General features: G+C 40.8%; 1 protein-coding gene across 6 annotated transcripts in view; it reads left to right on the top strand.

Moving 5' to 3' along the window:
- The window catches only part of MAST4 (microtubule associated serine/threonine kinase family member 4), a 742993-nt gene that overhangs the window by 520261 nt on the left and 199759 nt on the right, over positions 1-22973 (top strand). Inside the window, exon 1 of one of the 6 annotated variants that reach the window (XM_040340016.1) lies at positions 1268-2424. The exons of the other annotated variants lie outside the window; for them this stretch is intronic. Within the exon in view, the coding sequence (XP_040195950.1) occupies positions 2339-2424 (86 nt within the window). The 5' untranslated portion in view covers positions 1268-2338. Of the gene's footprint in view, positions 1-1267; positions 2425-22973 lie in introns of those variants that run through there. 6 annotated transcript variants of the gene reach the window in all.

Raw genomic sequence — 22973 nt, 5'->3', positions numbered from 1 at the left:
CAGTTAAAGGGACATTCCTTTTTCTGCAGAGTATAAAACTGCGTCAACGTTTCGTGACGCGCCAAGCATATGTGCAAAGTTAAAGGGACATTCCTTTTTTCTTCAGGGTATAAAACTCAGCGTCAACGTCTTGTGAGAGTCTTGAATAGTAAATGGTTGCCATTAGAGCATATTGTGTACTGTATTTACATTCGATTACTGCCGGCAGCTATAGCCGCAAAGCAAATGTGCGCAGTTAAATGGACATTCCTTTTACATTTTATATTCCTTTCCCTATAAAACTGCTTCAACGTCTCGTGACCTGATGGGCAAATGTGAGCATTTAAAGGGACGTTACTTTTTCTGTAGAGTATAAAACACTGCATCAATGTCCCATGATGCGCTAAGCAAATGTGCGCAAATAGCCGAACATGTAGAGTTGAGAGTCGGCTCTACACGGCGCATGCGCAAATATGCCACACGCTCCCGATGCTAGTGCTACTCTGCAAGGCACATTCCCGATGCTAGTGCTACTCTGCAACGGTGATTTTAACAATGAAGTACACGTGTTAGCAGGGCGGGTTTTGCAATGGCAATGTTGCAGAGTAGCACTAGCATCGGGAGCGTGCGGATATATGCCATAGTCATTGCGAATGCACCGTGTAGTGTTCGGCTTTTTTCAGGATCTAGGCGGCGCGCCTGCGCAGTACAAGGGCGTCCTTATCCGCCGGGCGTAACTTATCCGACAGAACACCGGCAGCTAAAGCTGCTAAGCATATATGCACAGTTAAAGGGATATTCCTTTTTCTGCAGTGTATAAAACTCTGTGTCAACGTCTGGTGACACGCTGAGCATATTTGTGCAGTTAAAGGGACATTCCTTTTTCTGCAGATTATTAAAACTCAACATCTAATGCTTCGTACACATGATCAGATTTCCATTGGACAAATCCGTGGAATTTTGTCTGAAGGGCGTTGGCCTTGAACTTGGTATGCATACAGACAGTAAAACTTTGTCAACCAACAAATACGAAACTACGTGGTTTTTCTGCTCTTTAGCGCCACCCTTTGGGAAACTTCTGCTAACATTGTGCTATGGTTAGCATTGCTTCTGAGCAGGCATGTTTGTACTTTGGATTTTTTTCCCAGATGGACTTCTGTACACACGATCGGATAATCCGATGGCACACATTTGTTGTCAGAAAATTTTGAAAGCATGCTATAAAACATTTGTTGTCGTAAAGTCCTATGAAGCGTACAAACGGTCGGATTTTCCGACAAAACCCTGCCATCACACGTTTGTTGTCGGAAAATCGGATCGTGTGTACGAGGCAAAAGTCTCAGAGTCTCGAATAGTAAATTGTCGCCATTAGAGGACATTGTGTACTTTTTATTTACCAGCCTTTAAAATTCAAACAGCTCTTCAGGGTATGATGCAACAGCGATGAACTGTGCAATCTAGAGGTCTTTTTGTTTTCTCCTCGAGGAGTCACTGGGGTTTACAATTATTTGTTTATGTAATTTACCAAACAGTTGCTGAAAGCACACATGAATGCAAACAATGGAATCAAACTGAGTTGTGTTTACAGGTTGGTATCTGTAACAAGCTAGCCGGCTGTGCCAGATTTCCCACAAGGCTGTTCTATTTAAACATTTGTTTTATTTCTATTCATGATCCTTGACTACGAATGCTTGCTTGGCAGCATGCATGAAATGGGTTTTTAATACTCATTTCCATTTTTTTTTCTCCTCCTGCTTCATCTGACTTCTTAATTTTCCTTCTAACAGATAGAGAAGATCAAAGGTGACAGGTTTAAGTCTTGTGAAAGTCTCGCGGAGCAGCTGACTGCCCGTTGCAGGGGGAGCTTCATATTTAGATGGGTTAAATGATTAGTGCTGTCGTTCTGCCCTCGCTCTTCTGCGGGAGGATTATTTTTCACTGAAGAAATTGAATGTGAAAATCAGGTCAGAGCTGTGCTGAAAGTGATCTCTTCCTGCGTGGATGGATTGCAGGAACATGCATCTCCCCCCGTGGGAGTGTGCGAATGGTATGTGCCAAAACATATGACAAGGTACCTTAGGCTGAGTCGCATACAGAGAGCTGGCTTTCAGCTGAGCTCCAAGTCCTGTTCCTCTAATTGTTTGGAGTCTGGATACGCCTTATAACAAAAGGTCATAGTGGAATTATGAGTGCGAGTATTGGGCTGTGCGGAGAGCTGTGCGCTGCTCCTGACTTGGTGAGGACTTCTCGTCTATAATAGCTCTATAATATCTTCTGGCTTGCCCGAGTATCCTCGTTATCCCGGATTATGGAGCGCAGTATTGCCTGAACTCACACCGACTCCCCGTCACTTGTCAACATGTCTGATTCCAATTTCTGGACCGTCATCTCAAATTTTACTCTGCCCCACATAAGAAACAGGAACAGGCTCCGTCGCACTCAGAGGTAAAAAAGTCCTGGATTTTATTACAGTCCATTACATGTAGCTGCTTGTCGGAATTCAATGTCAATCCGAGCGATTGACAAAAAAAAAATGCCTTTTTATAAAAGTGCCTGAGACAAGAATGTTTTGTATTTTTTGCATCTTGTGGAATGTAATATGTTCAGGGAAAAGACACTTAGTAAGTTGGAATCTACTTTGGTTGCTGTTAGAAAGTCTAGGCATTTATCCTTTAGAAACTTGATAAATAAATCAAATCGTTTGTGATAAAAGTATACCGTAATGATCGGTCCTAATATATCGTTTTCTGATTTGTAATTTGATTTATATTTCAATTTTCACAGGTAGTTATTTTAGCATGATGTGTTTGCCTGGGCTTGGACTTTTTATAGAGCTGTGCTGGTGTTGCTCACTCACCAAACCTTATGTAAACCTAAAATGTAATCTATTGTAGTTTACAAATGTGGTGGCTGCACTAAGGATCTTTCTTATGTTTTTGTTTTTCCTTTTATTTTCACCTATACACCTGATCAGTAACGCACTTCCTGTTCTCTTTGGATGGAGGTACAATGGAGACACTTTTAAAAAGCAGCACTGGTTCACACTGGTGCGTTTTTTGACATGCGATTTGACATGTCAAATCGGCAGGATTTGACTGCAATTGACAGGAAATGGCAACGTCTTAATTGGTGCGGCGCTGCACCGATTTCAGGTTTCCGATTAGTTTCTGTACTACTTTTTGCGATTTCGGGTCGCGATTTACATTGACATTTGTGCAGATACCTGCACAGATGTCTCTGTAATTGCGGCCGAAATTGCGACTGTCGAGCGGGAGTGGAATTGTGTGAGTTCAGGCTTCACTCCCGCAGTCCAGTGTGAACCTGGGCTTGATTTGAGAAATGGTAGTGTTAAGCTGGCCATACACTAATAGATTTTCAAACAAAAGTTTTGTACAGAAATTCTCATTGGCAGGATGGATGTCATTCAATTAACCCCTTTGCGTCTAAGGGTAAAACAAATGTTAATGCCTAAGCACAATTTTGCAACTTTGACCTGTGTTCGTGAAACTGTACATATCATCAAAACTACGTTGTGCATCCAGGTGGATTATATCTTGGGTTTTTTTTTTTTTCAGGACAAATTGGGCTTTCATTTAGTGGTAAATGGTAATGAATATTACAACTATTTTGTACATCCAGGTGGAATACAGATACTCATTGTTTAACGACTTACCCGTTTAACAAATACTCGGACTTACGACCAGCTCTCCCCACCCGAAAGCCATGATGTACATCATTGGAATGTACGGTACAGAGTTTTAGTTTGTGTTCTGTACTTATGCAAATTAAAACAATGTTATTGAGCTGGAGTTTTGTGTTTAGACCTTTTTTTTATATATATATCTATAATATAATTTTTTTTCTTCTTTTTTTTTTTTTTGGAACAAACTTGCCTTTCATTTTGGTGGTAAATGGCTTTTTTTTTTTGCTAAATATTTCTTGCTGCTACCATAACCTACCACCAAAGAACCCAAGATACATGTTCCTGCTCCCTACAATCGCAGTGATACCACATGTGTATGTTATTGGTTGTTTGTACCCGTTGTACAGCCCAGAAACAATAGTATGCACTTTGCTTTTTTTTTATATATCCGATCTAAAACACACTTATTAAATAAATGCTTTAAAAAAAACCTGCCCAAAATATAGTGACACTGACATTGACCTTTGACCCTGACATTGACCCAAACACTAACCCTGCCACTGACCTAGGTCAACCCTTGACCTAGCTATTTTTTCTTTATTTAAATTTTTATTTTAATTTATTTTTTTATTTCTTTCTCCCTGCAAGGAGAGAAAGATGCAATGTATTTCTCCCCTCCATTTAGAGAGAGAGAGAGAAATTACAGGGGCGGGCTTCACAGTGACCGCAGAGGTTATCACCGCGATCTGGTGACCCAAAACCGGGAGTTCCAAGTCCCAATTGTTAGTATTGGACCTGGGGCTCCCATTGAGACCCCGGTCTCTGCGTCTGCAGCGTGCTGTGCCGTGCACCCCAGCACAAAGACAATTACGCATATATGCGTCCTTGCGGAATAAAGCCCAGCGAGGCCGCATTTGTGCGTACTGTCGGGAAGGGGATAACATGCTATTATGCATTCAGTTAAAAATGTGTTAAATAAAGCATTTCAGTGCTGGCCTTTCAAATTTTCTCACTGCTGTGGTCAAACACAAACATCAATTTGAACCCACTAACGAATAAAAAAAATTCTTAAAAAGGAAAAATTTCAAACAAAATTCTACTAGTGTACAACCATTAATGGATGTATTGGCAGATTTAGATGGGCTTGGCTAACAAATTAAAGCCGAACTCCAGCTAATATATAATAATAATCGGTTACAGGAAATATTTTTTTATTCCTTTTGGGATAAAGGTCTTGCATAAATGAATAACAGCTGATCATTGTGACCACCCCTGTAAGTGTTAAATGGTTTATCTCAATACTGTAACTGCCACTTTTCCTGGACAGCTTGGTCTGTTAAAGGAAATTGAAAAAAGAGAGATGGACTGGCAGGATCACCAGGTGAAAATAAGCCTCAAAAAGAGAAAATGAATGCAGCCACCACATCTAAGAATTTGTGCGCTGCAACGTAATACATTTTTTGTTTTGGGGTTTAGATATGCTTAAGGCCGTTTTCACACTGCTGCAAAAACTCGCTAAAAATGCTTATGGATTTTTTCTGTGTTTTTGACACTTTCCATTGTGTTTTGCACCTGTGAAAAAGGACACATGACTCCAAAAACCTAACCGTGGGTATGTGTTGTTGCCAAGTTTTTGATGTGTTTTCCATTCATTTCAGGGGGGGTGCGCTTTTGGTGTGTTTTTTTTTTTTTTTTTTTTTTTTTACTGCACCGAACATGATTCAAAAATGCAGCTCACAGAACTGTTAAAACCGACCACTTTTTTCTTCCACTTTTGGTGAGGCAAAAGCGTAAGAAAAACTGATCAGTGTAGAAGGGGCCTTAAAGGGGTTGTAAAGGATTTTTATTTTTTTTCATAATAAGCATCCTTTACCTGCAGACATTCCTCTTTTCACTTCCTCATTGTTTGTTTTTGCTCAGAAGTTGCTCTATTTCTTCTCTGTTCTGTTCACTTCCTGCTTGTCTGATTTTACTGACCACCGTGATGGGAGGCTTTACTGCGGTGGTCAGTAATGTGCTCACCCCCTCCTGGGAACTACATCTGTACGGCAGGACGCTCTCTACGTGTTAGAGACTTCAAGGAGGTGTGAATTACTGGGCGTGCCGCAATTCATACTGGGAAATGTAGTTCTTACATGAACGAGCGATGCAAACCAGGAAGTGAATAAGAGAACAGAAACTAGAACCCCGGAGGTGATATAGATGAAGGAATTTAATAGGTATTTACTCGTTTTTTAACAGAATCATTACACTATTCTGTCTGTCTACCTTGCAGACATAAATTTTAGGCAATTTTTTTTTTCCTTTACAACTCCTTTAAGTTTTTCTGCTACTATTGCAGTAAACTGTTTCCAATCTGATGAATGTGACAGTAGGGCCATGTACTGCTCTAGTAATCATTGATGGTGATTGGTAACATTTTCCAGTATGCAGGAGAAGTTATCTTCATTTGTGGTATATTTTCAAGACTCCATTCAGAAGCTTTGGTCTGCAGTGGGTGCTTTGTTTTTTTGCTAATAGGCAGGTCTCTGACCTTTCATCCTATTCAATGCTGCCAGAATATGGAGCAGTAGGGGTCGGTTCATAAGGGGCACCACCCCCCTAGTGTGCGCACTGCCTGCATAGTTTACATGCGAGGTGCCGGACTCGTAGTTTTCTTTGAGTTTGGCAAAGGAAGAAGAAGCTGGGGAAGCCACGGCGGTTGAGGGGTGGGTTTGTTTTCCGCCCCCCCCAAAAAACTTTAGCACCAGCCACCACTTATATGAAGAGCCTAAAAGCTATGAGATGCTAGAAGTTAGCATTGTTGGATTTACTAACGTGTATTTAGTGCAAACGCCCACTAAATTGTCCGTAAATTGTATTATTTGAAAAGCCCTCACGCTATATAGTTCCAGGTAAATCCAAAAGAGGTTGTATATTACAATTAGGTTGTAATCTGTGGGCCCACCTAAACCCTACCAATTAAAGATATGATTTTTTAAACAAAACTGTTTAAAGATGATACTTAGGAGCAGTAAATGAGAAGTTTTTACAAATCTCGGCTTGGAGGAGAATGTGCGCTGTATTACAGGTCTTGACAGACCAGGTGCCCAGGGCTTCCAACTCTCTTTTTTTATTTATTTTATTTTAGTGTAACTATATTGAGGGTGGCCACAAGTAGACAAACATGTCACCGAATGGCTGTAAGGACTGCACCCACCACAAGTTTCCCCCCAACTCCAAAGACATTTGACAGTAATTATGGAGATTGCTGTTTTGTTCACAGATGTTCTCTAGCTAGTTAGAATTGCTAGTAAAGATTATCACTTTGTTTCACATTTTTGTTCTTGCTCAAGTGGGAAGTACCAAGACTGTGAAAGTCAGAGTATCCGTGTTGATCAGTGAAGGTATCGGTTAAAGATCATTGTAGGCAACCCCTCATCCTCCATCCCACGTGGCAATGAGCAGACCTCTGGATGGGTCACACACTCCCCATTGCAGTGGATCAGCCATACCTCTGCTTCAAATTTTACAAACTTGGTATATTGCACCTGCATTCCAATGAGGCTTCATGGGTGCTTTGGGTGCACATTTTGTTTCACAAATAATGTATTGAAATTTTCATGCAAGTACAAGATACTGCGAACAAGAAGAGTAATACAGCAAGGTAGTACAGATTTAAGATCAAAGTAAGGCTTTCAAAAGGTAAATCACAGTATGATAACAAAAGGCTCTAACTAAATTGGGTGCATAAGTCGGCAAAGTAGCTGGTTGATGTAAAAATCAAAAGATCGTATTCTGGTCGAAAGGGAGATTGCGCCTGGCTGGTGATATGGAGTGCCTCGCTAAATAGGAAAAGGAAAAAAAAAGGGGGGATGGTCCACCAACTCCTGCTGAGTGCCGTGGCATGAGAGATATATAAAGGTAAGGAAAGATCTAGGTATGGCCCATCTCCATGTGGAGAGCTTTGAATAGAAAGAAACTTGCCTGGAAAAAGAGAGTGGGAAGAAGAGAAAGTAGGGGACCCGAGAGGTCCAACCAGTGGGCCACAGTGACCATAGCCAAGATAATCACAGAGATGGCATAGTGTGATCTACATTTGCCTGGACATTGTAATCGATCCAAGATCCCCAAACCTTAAAGTACTGAGTGTGCGTGTCTTCCAGAATAGAAGTGAGCTTCTTATGCACCATAAGGCCCTTGAGTCTCTGATTTACTTTGCTAATATTAAGGAAAGGTTGTTTCCACACTCAAGCGAGGGTTTGCGGGTAGCCAGACATGGGTCCACATTTTGAGATGCTGGGGGTAACCACCAATATTTGTTTGTGGGTGACTTTATGCTATAGAGTTATTTTTAGTAAATCTATGCTAGCGACAAGTTTTCTTTAAGAGTACCTAAGAGCATTTCTGTTTGGTCTCAAATTGCCATATGACTCGAACATACACCAGGATTTTCATTGAATGTGTTGTAAAATTGCTAGATGATTTCTTAGTTCTATTCTGATTATCTAGTAATAAGTAAAAAAAAATGGATATTTCATATTCTATGGAGATTTTCTGCAGCAAACATTGACCAATATGTTGGGATACAAATTATTTATCGAGAATCGGATCCTCTGTTAGCGTGAGCTTTAGTCCTGGTCTATGAACTTCTCAAGTCTCAGCAAGTTCATGGTAGCAACCTGCTGCTTTTTCCTTAAAATTATGCATATATCCACTTACCATCTTTTGTTCAGCGTTCGTGTTTACATAGGTTGTTTACATTTTCATTTTAATGATGATGCGACAGAAATTTGTAAATCTCTTACAATCATGTTTGAGTGTCTTTTAATGAGTAATTACAAACATGCTTTTCTCGGCAAGGAAAATCTATTGAATAGTTTGAATAGTTGCCAGCACAATGATTGTCGTTCTAAACCACTGAAATTGTTCAGCTATGTACCTTTCTCTGCTCAGGAATTTACAAGTAAAATGTAGATCAGATCTGAAGTCTGTCCAGAAAACCAGCACAATGCAGAATTGTCCCATCCCAAAGCACAGACTTGGTCAACAAATGTTTAGAAGATGATTAAAGGGAATGTTGGAGGATAAAGTATGGGGGCTGCCATTTGCAAATATTAAAAAATTCTGTATATAGCTCTACAGAACAGACAAACGGTGCAATGGGCTTTGCTGCTTAACTGCAGACAGGAACAGAAAACGTTTTATTATACAGAGAAAAGGCATAGAGTTTACCATAGAGCAGCTACAAATTTATAAACATTGTCATCTACTGGCTGATGTCGTTTTTTTCACAAAATACAAATGAATGTTGTATTCCAACAGAAAACATTTTACATCAAACTTTTAGACTTGACCATATATCTACCAAAATCATTTTTAAGGCACGCATGAAAGCTACTGTGATGGCATTGGCCATCTTGTTTGTTATCTTGCTCGTGGGCAGACTTGGGCTCCTATTCAAGTCCTGTATCATATGAAATTCTACTTAATTTTTCAATGCAATGTCCTCACCTTGCTGGTAGCTGCTGTTCACTTATCCTAGGTTCACATCTGTGCATTTCTGCAGGCCTCCTCTGCACGGGCATGGCAGCCCAGTCATTTCAATGAGCTGCACGTGCCTGTGTTTCCCACTCTCAAAACACGGCCCGTAGGGAAATCGCATGGTAATTTTTTTCCATGCCATTTCCCTGTGGTTCCTACACAAGTACTGCGATTTTACATGTGTGACATTCAGAATTAATGGCCGCCTGCACGTTTGCACAGAGCAGCGCGTATTCACTGTGGGTGCGAGAATCGCTGTGATTCCCACAGTCGCATGCATAGGTGTGAACCAAGCCTTTAACAGGCAATGTTGTTCAGTCAGGCTACTTTCTTGTTCCCGTAAATAAAGCCTTGCTTAATTTCAGCATCAGAAAGTGGTTATTGGGGAGTACATATACATTGATGTCAGCAGCAGAAAAGAACTAAGTAGCATCAAAAAGAAGATAGATACTGTATATGTATATTGATAAATAATACATACCGGTATATTACTCCATAAGATTTTTAGAGCTGGATTAGAAGCACTCAATTTTCTCCCTACTATATTTTGTATATCTATGATCTGATTACAGTTTAAAGTAGAAGAACGGGCAAAGAGCTTTTGGACCTGCTTCTCCTATAGATCACAGGAGTGGATTTTAGTTCTCCACCTCTGTGACCCATATTCAGCTGACACCAGGTTAAACCCACTGTCAACTGACTTCACAGAACTGGTCAAGACTTTGCAGGGATCCTGACAATAATGTTGGAATCTGCCCAAATGCCTGACCAGCTGCTGGCTCAGCCTATCAGCGTGCCACTGACAGCCAATTTGATCAATGCTGCATCTAGGTGAGTATGAATGTGTTTTTTTTCCCATGCTTCTTTTTTAAATCCATGGCACGTTTACTTTTACTGTGCAGCTTGTAGAGTTGTCATCCTGATCTTGGCTTTACTGCCTAGTGAGTCACCAACCTGGAGAGTATGTACAGAGGTGGCACTCTGTCCCATGACGTATTATCATTTTATGGTCTGCCTGTTGCTAGCTGTATTGTGCAAAGCACATCCCATGTGTAAAGATAGCTCGTTTCCCTGTGGTGTTGTTTTTTTTAAGAACCTATTTGTTTTTAAACCTATTAGTATAACCAAAACCATTTTATTTTAGTACTGGGTAGAGTAGGAATTTTTTTTTTTTTTTTGATTTGGTGTCCTGCTTGGAAGACATTTTGTTTTTACTTCCTGTCTTGGAGAAGCAACAAGAATTGAGATTTTTTTCCAAATTTGGGGAGAATTCCTATCTTGGTTGGCACCAGAACATTTGTCCCCAATGAAAGGTTTCCACTCACTCCTTGCGCTCATAACGCTGCACCCTGCATTACGGGCCACCACTGGTGATTGATGGGGATGAACTGGCCGGATTGAGTTTGGTTTGCTGGAGTTTGGCCGAACCTCACTGAAGTCTATTGGAGCAAACATTTTTCAAGGCCAATTTGCAAGCTTTTGTTAACTGGGCACTCCCACGTGGGACATAAACTAATGCAGAATATATATATATATATATATATATATATATATATATATATATATATATATATATATATATATATATATATATATATATATAATATTTCAGCAGGCATAGACTTTTTTTTAATGCAGCTTAAAGGCAAATGTACAAATACATAAATAACATTCTTTGATAATGCCTTAAACCTGCATGTGATTTTGCAGAGCAGTACCATGTATGTCATTTAGCACCAGTAGAGTTACCACCACTAAATAACAGATCCATGCCGGCTTCTGTATGTTAACAAATGGGCCAGGGATCCTGGGTGACCTCATTGATCTCATGCGCTCATGACTATTTTTGATTGATGACATCACCCGACACCCAGGCCCTTTAGTTTACATACAGAAGCCAGGCAGGGATCTGTCATTTGTGACAGGAGTCGAGATGGGTGAATAATGTTGGACGCAGTGGCTTGTCATAACAGTAGGCTATCATGATTGACAATGAGCTCCAACCTTTCTACAGCATGATTGACCTTTGATTTACATCAGGAGATGTTCTTTTTATTTTTACTAATAAAGGATGGTGTGAGTGTTTTATTTACTACTTACATTTTTTTTTTGTGAATGAGTAACAAGGGTTTCTATATAGCTTTATGATCAATTACCTGGGAGGGGGTAGATATCTGGGAGCCTTCTTATCCTAAACAGGGCTTCCAGATTCCAATAAGTACCTGCCCTCTGTTTTGCCTCAGACCCCCACATCTATTTTGGGGAACAGGATTTGGGTATGAGGCCTGTTTTTTCCTATGCAATTTTATTTTCCAGAACGTATTTAGAATCGTAGAATGGTCTGATTAACATAGCATTTCTTGAACAGGTTTTATGTGATGGATGGGGAAAGGAACTGAAGTTTCCTGGTGCTTTCCTGATAATTTGCTGAGGACTTTAAGTGCCAGCTACGAGAAGAGTGGCACACCCCGGATATATGCTTGGAAATTCCGCTTTCCACATGATTATAGAGTTTGTTTCTGATACAGTTATAAGGTCTCTGATGTATTTTTGTTACCATTCTGTTAGTATTGCTTTTACGAAGGATTGTCTGTGTAGACTATGAAATATTGCTCCAACAGTGTTAACATTTTTACTACATACAAGACATTAATTGCAATGTGCTTTATACAGAAGTTTATTCTGAGGACAAGCAAGTGTTCACCAACAATAACCATAGTGCCACAGACATTATTTGAATGGAGTATGGCAGTTAGTAAACATTTTTTTTTCTTCTGTACTTTTTTGAATTTCCAGGAGGAGCCAAGGTGTACTTATGTCGTCATATATATCAGCAAGAGGTCATTCCATGCAAAGTTAGTTTTTAATATATGCCAGTGTGTTTTTTAATATCTAGTTGTAAATTTTCACCACTACAACCCTTTATGGTGAAATCTTACCTCTCCCTGTGACATAATGAAAGCCTTCAATGAATGCACCGTCTGTAGGGAAATTAAACATCAGATGGGAAGAGTGCAACCATCTTTAAGCCTCATGCACACTGAACGTTTTGCAAAACTATACTCCCGTAAAAGCTTGTGGCTCAAAAACGCAGATTTTTGGAATTTGTAAGCTTTTTTCAGAGTTAGAACTGTTTTACAGCTAAAAAACGCCTCTAAAAACCCACTAGTTTTTGTTTTGTTTTTTTCAGCAAGAAAACACCCTTGCCAAAAACTGCTGATAACAGCCTAAGTGTGCATAGACACATATAATAACATACTGGGGAGTTTATTGGCTGCAGAAAAAAAAGTCAAAAACGGCAGCTGTAAAAATGTCCAGTGTGCCTAAGGCCTCATGCACACTGGACGTCTCGTAATTTTTTTCAAAGGATCAAAAGCCGCTACTGAGCTGTATTTTTTAGCGTTTATCAGCGTTTTTTGACGTTCTAGCGTTTTTACAGCTGAAAGACTCCTTTCATAACCCACATTTTTTTATTTTATTTAAAAAACAAAAAAATTCCCAGCCAAAAACTGCTGATAACCGCCTATGTGTGCATGGACACATATAGAGCAATATGTGCCCAGGAATAAATGCCTGAAATACAGACTGCTTGCATTAGGACTAAACGCCCAGTGTGCATGAGGCCTCTATGGAGCCTATTAATGGGAGTGTATTTTCATTAGAATGTCGAATTACTCTCTCATTGACAATCCCATTTCATACAAGTTTAAAATATAAAGATACATCGATCAGTGTGGCCTCTGCTGGAAATTTCTTCCTCTGCCTTATTACAGATCTCCAAGTTATCGGTTGCTTTTTTTTGTATCCCATAGGATTGCTATTCCTGTTAATAATATTGAAGCAATGTCTGCCAAGAGGCATTTTATGTGTTAATTTTCAGTGCAGGAATTCACAAGAACGTGTCATATTCACAGGTACAGAACACATATACTGACTGAACTTTACACCCAATATTTTTCTAACAATCCAGTTGATAATGAAATTATTACGGAATACGCCTCTGCCTCCTGGAAGAAAATTAATCATAAATTGCAATTTTGTATATGCTTGTATGCTGTAGGCTTCACCTGACATTTATCAAGAGAGTTTATAAGATAGTAGCCAGGGTCAGCCCACCTCACATTCCCCCAACCTCCCCCCAACCGTATGTCAATAAAATAACGTTAGCGCATCGCTTTCTCAGGCTTCTGTCACACTCCATCCTTAAAGGAGAGCTCTGGTCAGAATATACCAAAGTGCACCTTCACAGTAGAAGTTTCATTGACAGAAAATTCTTGTAGCTGTGGGTAATGTGCTAATTGCCGACAAGAAAGATGAGCCTAATTTCCTGAAGTGGGAACTTAATTTTTTTTTTAATAATCGGAAGGATTTTCCCCCTTAAAGACCAGGCCATTTTTTGCGATATTGCACTGTCGCTTTAACTGACAATTGCGCAGTCATGCAATATTGTACGCAAACAAAATTTGTGGCCTTTTTTTTCCCACAAATAGAGATTTCTTTTGGTGGTATTTGATAATCTCTGCGGTTTTTATTTTTTGCACTATAAACAAAAAAGTGCGACAATTTGAGAAAAAAAAAATATTTTTTTTTACTTTTTGCTATAATATCCCTCCAAAAAGTCTTCATCAGTTTAGGCCAATATGTGTTGTTCTACATATAATAAGTGTATATTGAGTGGTTTGCGCAAAAGTGATAGCGTCTACGAAATAGGGGATTTTATTTATACTAGTTTTTTAGATTTTGTTTTATATTTTTTTTTTTTTTTTTTGGGACTGCGAGATTGCAGATCAAACACTTTTTGACACTTTTTTGAAACCATTGACATTTATACAGCGATCAGAGCTAAAAACAGCCACTAATTACTGTATAAATATCACTAGCAGGGAAGGGGTTAACAATAGGGGTTGATCAAGGGGTTAATTGTTCCCTAGGGAGGTGTTTCTAACTGTGGGGGGGGGATGTAGTGACTGGAGGAGAAGGAGAGAGAGATTGCTGTTCCTGATCAACATATAAAAAGCAGACATCACCCTACCGACAAAGTTCCTATACGGTCAAAGCTGTGGTATTCCCAGTAGTAACATATGGCTGTGAAAGCTGGACCATAAGTAAGGCTTTAGAGCTATGGTGTTGAAGAAGACTCTTGAAAGTCCCTTGGACGGCAAGAAGATCAAACCAGTCAATCCTGAAGGAAAACTAATCCTGAATATTCACTGGAAGGACAGATCCTGAAGCTGAAAGTCAAATACTTTGGCCGCCTAATGAGAAGAGAGGACTCATTGGAGAAAACCCTGATACTGGGGAACCTGGAAGGAAAAAGAGGACGACATAAAAAAAGATGGATATGTAGTATCATCGAAACAATGAACATGACGTTAAGCAAGCTCCGGGAGGCAGTGGAGGACTGAAAAGCCAAAGAGTCGGACATGATTAAACGACTGAACAAGCTTGTTTGTGACTGTATGTTGGTTTCCAGTGAGTCTTCCTTTACGTTTCTCGTTGGCTCTGGATCCAAAAATGTATGCCAAGATGGTTTTGTTACACTTACATTTTTTAATGTTGCATTTTAATTCTTAAATTTTTATTGTTTTTTGCTTTTAAAGCGGAGTTCCGGCCACAATTTCACTTTTTAAATTTAAATACCGCTGTAATACACAAGCTTAATGTATTCTAGTAAAGTTAGTCTGTAAACTAAGGTCCGTTTTGTTAGGTTGTTACAGCATTTAGACACTTTATAAAATAGAAATTGACTGGGGCCACCTTAAGTGTGGGCATCATGAAGCCAGACTGTATGACTTTCTGGATTTCAGCCTTGCAGATCTCGCACATGCTCAGTGCTGCACAAGCAGTGTAATAGGTTTCAGATCAGGTTTCAGCACCTGTACTGTCCAAGTCACATGATTGTTCGAGACTGGGGAGTGCACAGACTCCTGGAAAGTTACACCCACTACATTCCCAGGAGTCTGTGCGGTGTAGGTTAGGAAGCTTAAGCACCTAGGTGCAGGAAGAGGGAAGATTAACTATTCTGCCTAGCAACAACACTTTGAAGGCATCTAAAAAAAAAAAAAAAAAATTCTTAAAGGACTAATGACATTTTTTTAAAACTATTGATGTAATGTTCTATTAATGGGTGGAACTCCACTTTAATCTACAATAAAACTATGGTAGAACTCTAGGAAACAAACATTATCTCAGAATTGTGTGGCCTATGCATATGCTCTATCATACTCTTATGAGCACTTTTCTTACTACTATAGGAAACCTGTTTGCTGATCTACTTCCTTATTCATCTCTCCTCTCTCAGCCTGTTATTGGACGGTGAAGGACAGCAGCTAACTAATAAGATCGTCCCTGGGCTCGCCCTCCTTTAAGCCTAAACACTGTGCAAGTAATAGAGCCCTGATTTGGCTAATAGTTTGCCCCACCTCCTCCTTTATTTTATGAGCTGCTATGCAGAGAATTAGGCAAGGGTGATATCTCAACAGGTTTGGGTGCAAATACTCATTTGGAAGGATACATCGAAGTAAGGCAGCCCATAGATGGATCAGATTTATTTATTTTGTTCAACCAGAGGGCTGATGAAAAAGACTGACCCAATTCTCCCATCCACCTCACATAAGCTATTGTATTCTGACTATAGAGAGAGATCTCCGCAGTCGGGGTACACTGATCAGCACTGCCGGCTATAGCCCCACATCTTTTATCGCATACAATGCTTCAAATCAAATGGTGACCACCTCAGTGTTACAGATGTGCCCTCATCTTCAACATAGGACCTCTATGCAAATGTAGGTCATCAGCGCATTCCCCACAGCCTCAGTAGTATCTGGATAGGCACTTTTAACTCTTTCTCCAACTATTGAAGGTCTATATCCCTTATGGAGGTCAACTCAAGCTGGACCAATGTAAAACAAAACTTCATATATAATGTTACTTTTTAATTTTTGGGGGAAAATTACCCCTCAACATGTATATTTTGGATTGGCTATACTGGTCCCTGTATATTCTCATTGGTCTTTTCTTTGCTTTAACCATAATAGGATTTTTCCTTTTTACTCCCCATATATTTCAGGTTCGTCCCCATCTGACCTTATTGTTCACATAACCATTAAGTACGCAAACAACAGCCTGGAGCAGTCCTCTAGGCTATATCTTGCCTCAGTGTGACTGTACAAGTAAACATTCAGGTCCCCTTAACATCTGGTTATTCCGTTGGTTTCCTGCACACACAGTAAAGTGTGTTCCCATAAATTGTAATTCCAATTTTGATGAGAGAAAGCAATATCCTCTGGGTGATGTACAGTCAGTACATTGCAAAGATTTTAACATAGTTTGTAGTAGATTCATACCTTATTCTGCATTGAAGAGAAAGTAGTTTGTCCTATCCAGGCTTATTTCTTAATGAGAGGGAATGGTTCATTATAACCACCTGGTGCATTTTAGTAGTGGAAAGTTGCAGTGTCTGCAAACCTTTACAAATATTTAACCCTTGTGGCATGTCTCTCAAAAAATAAAATTGCTATTGCTCAGGATGCCTAAAATGTTACTTGTATTGTAGTGCAGACAGATTGGTGCAGATTAGTGAGCTGATCACACAAGTAGGAAATTGCGTTTTTGGGGGTGTTCTGTACACCAAGTATGCACAAAACCTCTCCGGGTTGCATTATATATTTTTTAAGCATTTAAAAAAATGAAAGTGGCTGAAATAAAAAAAAAAATTGTTTATCAACTTTACACACTATATTCTTTTTTTATTTTTTTTTATGAAAGTGGAGTTCCCCATTAATACAACCCATAAATGTAGAGTGTATGGACATAAAAGGAAATTCAGATATGTGCCTTGAAAAAAATGGTGTGCTGTGCATTTTGGTAACATGCTAAGCATGCTATAACATGTCATATGGGTATGGCACCCCAACACTCAGGTACCCACACTGCAGGGAACCATATCACTTGACTGTGATGTGCCCATGGTGTGCAGGTCTAGTTTTTTTGTTCAATGCCATGCACTGACAGCCTATTCTATATGAATGGACTGTCAAAACCTGTGATCATACGCATGCGCACTGGGTGTGCCTGGGCACACCCTAATCACTCTGTGTGGTGCCAATGCTTCCTGGCCTTCCCTTGTCTCTCCCCTGCAGTGCTGCCAACTTATCTCCTCTCCCGCTGGCTGCTGCAGGGGATGTTTCAGGATGGATGAATGAATGAACACAGCGAGTGATCTGTACCGATCGCTCCTGTGGTCATTCTTAACTGAAGCATAGTAAACTATGTTTACTATGCTTCAGATTGGGTATGAACAGGAAGCTGCTCAGCAAAGAGCACTTACCTTTCATTCACTGTCGAGTGATGCTGAGGCTGCAAAGAAAGGGACTGGGGAAGCTTTGTCCTCTGTTTAGATCCTTGCTACTTCACCAAAGCCCACCTAGCATTTTAATGTTAATTAAATGTTTTATTTTAATGTTAATTAAAAATAAAAATGAATAATAAAAAATAATGTAAAAAATGATAATAAAATAAAATTGTAAGACATCAAAACTACCGACACCGTCCACTGCTGCCCTACGGACACCGTCCACTGCTGCCCTACGGACACCGTCCACTGCTGCCCTACGGACACCGTCCACTGCTGCCCTACGGACACCGTCCACTGCTGCCCTACGGACACCGTCCACTGCTGTCCTACGGACACCGTCCACTGCTGTCCTACGGACACCGTCCACTGCTGCCCTACGGACACCGTCCACTGCTGTCCTACGGACACCGTCCACTGCTGTCCTACGGACACCGTCCACTGCTGCCCTACGGACACCGGCCACTGCTGCCCTACGGGCACCGTCCACTGCTGCCCTACGGGCACCGTCCACTGCTGCCCTACGGACACCGTCCACTGCTGCCCTACGGACACCGTCCACTGCTGCCCTACGGAGTCCGCTGCTCTGGGGTGCACATCCTAATGCAATTGGCTACACACACCAGTGCATGTGATACACCGTCCTTGGTGTACTACAATGGAAGAGGCAGACAGAAGGAACTCTTATAAATAATATAAGCCTGTTTCAGATACAGAGAACCTCCTGTTGAATACTCTCCAGCATGTTACCCTCCTGCTTTCCTCACCCTTGGTTCTGCTTTTCAGCATTTAAAATAACAAAACAAAACAAAGCCATGTGAAGGGTAGAAAGCGCCATCCGCCGGTCCAGTGAATTGTTTTGTTTTAGGTAATTGGATTAATCACAGATACCATTTATAGCTGTGGGGAACACATCTAATCTTTTAATTAAAACTCAATCTTTTCAATCTTGTTTATCCTACAGCTTCTGGGTCACTTATGGCTGCCTTTCAGCCGACCGGCAACTGACGGAAGAGAAATCTCACGTACCAATCGCATCTTTCCATCACCAATTACACTGCTTTTTTCCATGGCTATGTCATGAGATAAGCAATGACTCCAGGTGAAGGGAAGGTGACGCCATGTGGAGCTGCCACATTGTAGTTTTAAAGGAAAAGTCAAAATTCTGCGATAAAGTGCTTTTTATGGGTGCACCATTTGTAAGGGGAAAGGTAGTGAATGAATCTACTCTGCATGTTGATGGCAGACTAGCGATGTATAGTTACACTAGATGTATATAATGCAGTCTGACCCCTCCACAAAATGCATTCATTAGCATATTGCGCTTATCTACTGGGGATTTTTAACCTTGTGTGGAGCTGCTGGCGCAGTTCATCAGAAGGAAAGATTAGAATGTTTTTTGCTTGCCGGTGATTTATCCTTTAATAATCACACAAAGGCCATTTTGCTTTGGTGCCCTTTATTTTGTTTTAATTTAAATACATGTTTATGCGACTGTCATTTGAAGATTTGGGTTAATTGCCTTAATCTCTCACTCCAGCCACTTTATTCTTTTAACAGATTAAAGTAGCTGCCTGACTCTTTATAATGACATAATTGATGTGATTTCAGCTTCAACTTTCATGTGAATGCAAGGCTCAAACTTCAATTTAAAGTGGAACTTCTCCCAAAAAGGGAAGTTCTGCTCTGGTAGTAGGTGCCGCTATTCTAGTGATTGCCACTGGCTTCCGGGTCCCACCATTTAAAAAACACTGAGTAAATGCAAAGTGTTTTCTTATTGGGCAAGGTGGAGAACGAGATGTTACCGTCCTGCCTCCCGGCCTAACAGAGCACTTTGCATTCACTGTGCAAAGTGCTCTTAGAATGGCATCCATACAAAGTAATAGAGCAACCTCTTGTATTTGCAATACAGCAGGGCAGCCTCTCAGCTCAGAAACCAAAGCTAGCGGCAATCTCTGTAGTAGAGGTGCCTACTGCAGTGATTTCTAGTTTTCATGGGGATCCCATAGGATACATACATACTTGTGTTAGTCCTTGCTTTTGTGCACTGGTCCAAATCATTTTGTGTAGGGGGGGGGATTATGGTATGGGGTTGTTTTTCAGGGATTGGGCTGGGCCCCTTGGTTCCAGTGAAGGGAACACTTAAGGGGTCGGCATAACAAGACATTTTGGACATTTTCATACTCCCAACTTTGTGGAAACAGTTTAGGGATGGTCCCTTCCTGTTCCAAATGACTGCGAACCAGTGCACAAAGCAAGGTCCATAAAGACATGGATGAATGAGTTTGTGGTGGAGGAACGTGACTGGCCTGCGCAGAGTCCTGACCTCAGAACACCTTTGGGAGGAATTAGAGCAGAGACTGCGAGCCAGGCCTTCTCGTCCAACATCAGTGACTGACCACACAAATGTGCTTCTGGAATAAGTTTGGACACACCTTCTCATTCAAAGATTTTTCTTTATTTTCATGACTATGAAAATTGTAGATTCACACTGAAGGCATCAAAACTATGAATGAACACATGTGGAATTATACATAACAAAAAAGTGTGAAACAACTGAAAATATATTTCATATTCTAGGTTCTTCAAAGTAGCCACCTTTTGCAGCAGACACATCTCTAGAACTGATAAAAGGAGATTGTGTGAATCAGGCCTTCATGGTAGAATATCTGCTAGAAAACCACTGATAAAGAAAGGCAACAAGCAGAAGAGACTTGTTTGGGCTAAAGAACACAAGGAATGGACATTAGACCAGTGGAAATCTGTGCTTTGGTCTGATGAGTCCAAACTTGAGATCTTTGGTTCCAACCCCCGTGTCTTTGTGCGACGCAGAAAAGGTGAACGGATGGACTCTACATGCCTGGTTCCCACCGTGAAGCATGGAGGAGGAGGTGTGATGGTGTGGGGGTGCTTTGCTGGTGACACTGTTGGGGATTTAATCAAAATTGAAGGCATACTGAACCAGCATGGCTACCACAGCATCTTGCAGCGGCATGCTATTCCATCCGGTTTGCGTTTAGTTGGACCATCATTTATTTTTCAACAGGACATTGACCCCAAACACACCTCCAGGCTGTGTAAGGGCTATTTTACCAAGAAGGAGAGTGATGGGGTGCTGCGCCAGGTGACTACCTCTTGAAGCTCATCAAGAGAATACCAAGAGTGTGCAAAGCAGTAATCAAAGCAAAAGGTGGCTACTTTGAAGAACCTAGAATATAAAATATATTTTTAGTTGTTTCACACTTTTTTGTTATGTATAATTCCACATGTGTTCATTCATAGTTTTGATGCCTTCAGTGTGAATCTACAATTTTCATAGTCATGAAAATAAAGAAAACTCTTTGAATGAGAAGGTGTGTCCAAACTTTTGGTCTGTACTGTAAGTACATGTAATAAAAAAAGTGTACAAATTTGCGACAGGGTCCTCCATTCCTTATAGGGTTTCAAAAGTGATTACTGTCCACAACAAGGATATGCTAATCAATGAGTGTATGGAGGGTTAGTGGTTTCTGAGCAAAGCACAGTCCTTCAGAAAAGGGTTCCAGTATGATGTCATCAGACGCAGTGTCGTGGCCTCGGTGTTGTCAGGGGGTGTGCATCAGGAATACTGTAGACAGAGAAGAATACCCTGAAGTTTGTAATAGTGTTACAACAACACCAGGTTCATGACACGTGTTGAATTTTTAGAAGTCCCAAAATAATAGCGTGAAAAGCCAGAGTCCGTGGGCAGCTAGCTTTTTCATTCAGTGTGTATTATATAGCCTGAGTTTAGTTCTGATTAGGTTGTACAATTAAGTTGTGTTGTACTCCTTTTGGCAGTTAGGGATCTCATCGTAAATATTTTGCAGCAAGACTTGTTTGTTTGCTAGTGATGAGCACCTAATACAGAAAGGAAGTTGCCAGGTGCCATGTGCTGAAAGGATTCAGGGCCTATCGGTGCCCCGGTGCCTTTCATCTTTCTGCTTGAGGAGTTGGCCTTATGACATCGTACACCAGTACATTTGCTTCATGCTTGTCTCTTTAGTTCCTCAGACACTCTCTGATAACAACTCAAGAGACAGGTTTTCTGTTTGCTTATCTGTTCAATTAGCAATTTAATTTCCTCCCAAAGAAATGTCCAGGCCGAGCAAAAGAAGACGAGGAGAAAGCACAGAAATATAATGAATGTCGGGTAAATCTCGGGACCAGCGACTTTGCTTGAAACCACTATTTTTTTATTTATTTTTTGTTTAAGTGGACATGTCGCCTTTTGGGCAATTTTTTCTCCATGCTAATATTTTTTTATAACATTTGGTGATGAAATGTGTTTGGTTGTTTTAATAAACGAATAATCTGGAGTTTGGTTTATCTTCACCGCTTGCTTAAATCCGCACGACCTTATATGTCGACAGAATGGCACGGACAGACAAATGGACGTACAGGTACGTCCCTTTAAATTTGCTGCCTTGTGGTCGTGCATACTCCATGATAAAGCCCGTGGGACCCGCGGACTCAATGTCCGCCGGTGTCCCGAGATCGTGTCACGGAGCTAAAGAACGGGGAGAGGTCAGTGTAATCACAACATCTCCCCGTTCTTCCTAGTGACCGGTCACTGATCGTCTGCTCCCTCTCATCGGGAGCAGCGATCAGTGACGTGTCACTCGTAACCATGCCCCCTAACAGTTAGACTCACTCCCTAGGACACACTTAACCCCTTCTTAGCCCCCTAGTGGTTAAGCCCTTCACTGCCAGTCACATTTACACAGTAATCCGTGCATTTTTATAGCACTGATCGCTGTATAAATGTGAATGGTCCCAAAATAGCACCAAAAGTGTCCGATGTGTCCGCCATAATGATCGCCGCCATTACTAGTAAAAAAAAAAATATTAATAATAAAAATGCCATAAAACTATCCCCTATTTTTTTAGACGCTATATATATAAATATTTTTCGCTATATTTTATTTCTAGACTTGGAACTGTCACTCAAATGACACTCTATATCAGGGATATGCAATTAGCGGACCTCCAGCTGTTGCAAAACTACAAGTCCCATCATGCTTCTGCGTGTTATGCTTGTGGCTGTCAGAGTCTTGCTATGCCTCATGGGATTTGTAGTTCTGCAACATCTGGAGGTCCGCTAATTGCATATCCCTGCTCTATAGTATTTCCTTTCTTTTTCTTTTCTCTGGCAGCTACATAAAGGTTATGTAGGAGGAGGAACATAGGAGATTCATCTGTCCAGTTATGTGATCCCTTAGCTCCCGCTCCCCTGTGTCAGTGAGCACCTGCTGCAGGGGAGAGGAGAGAACACCAACAACAGCTTGGGCATGGGAGCCTACGTGTGTTGCCACAGCTCCCGGAATTCAGAGCTGTTGCTGAGCACTCCTTGAGCCGGAGCTGTAGGATCACGTGACCGGACCAGAGTGGATTGAAAATAGGGAATTATAGTTGGCGTTTTCTGCCACTTTAATTTGGTGACAAGAGACTCCATTT

The sequence above is a fragment of the Rana temporaria genome, chromosome 1 (assembly GCF_905171775.1).
Source record: "Rana temporaria chromosome 1, aRanTem1.1, whole genome shotgun sequence".
Lineage (NCBI taxonomy): Eukaryota > Metazoa > Chordata > Amphibia > Anura > Ranidae > Rana > Rana temporaria.
This window is presented reverse-complemented; position numbering and strand designations above follow the sequence as displayed.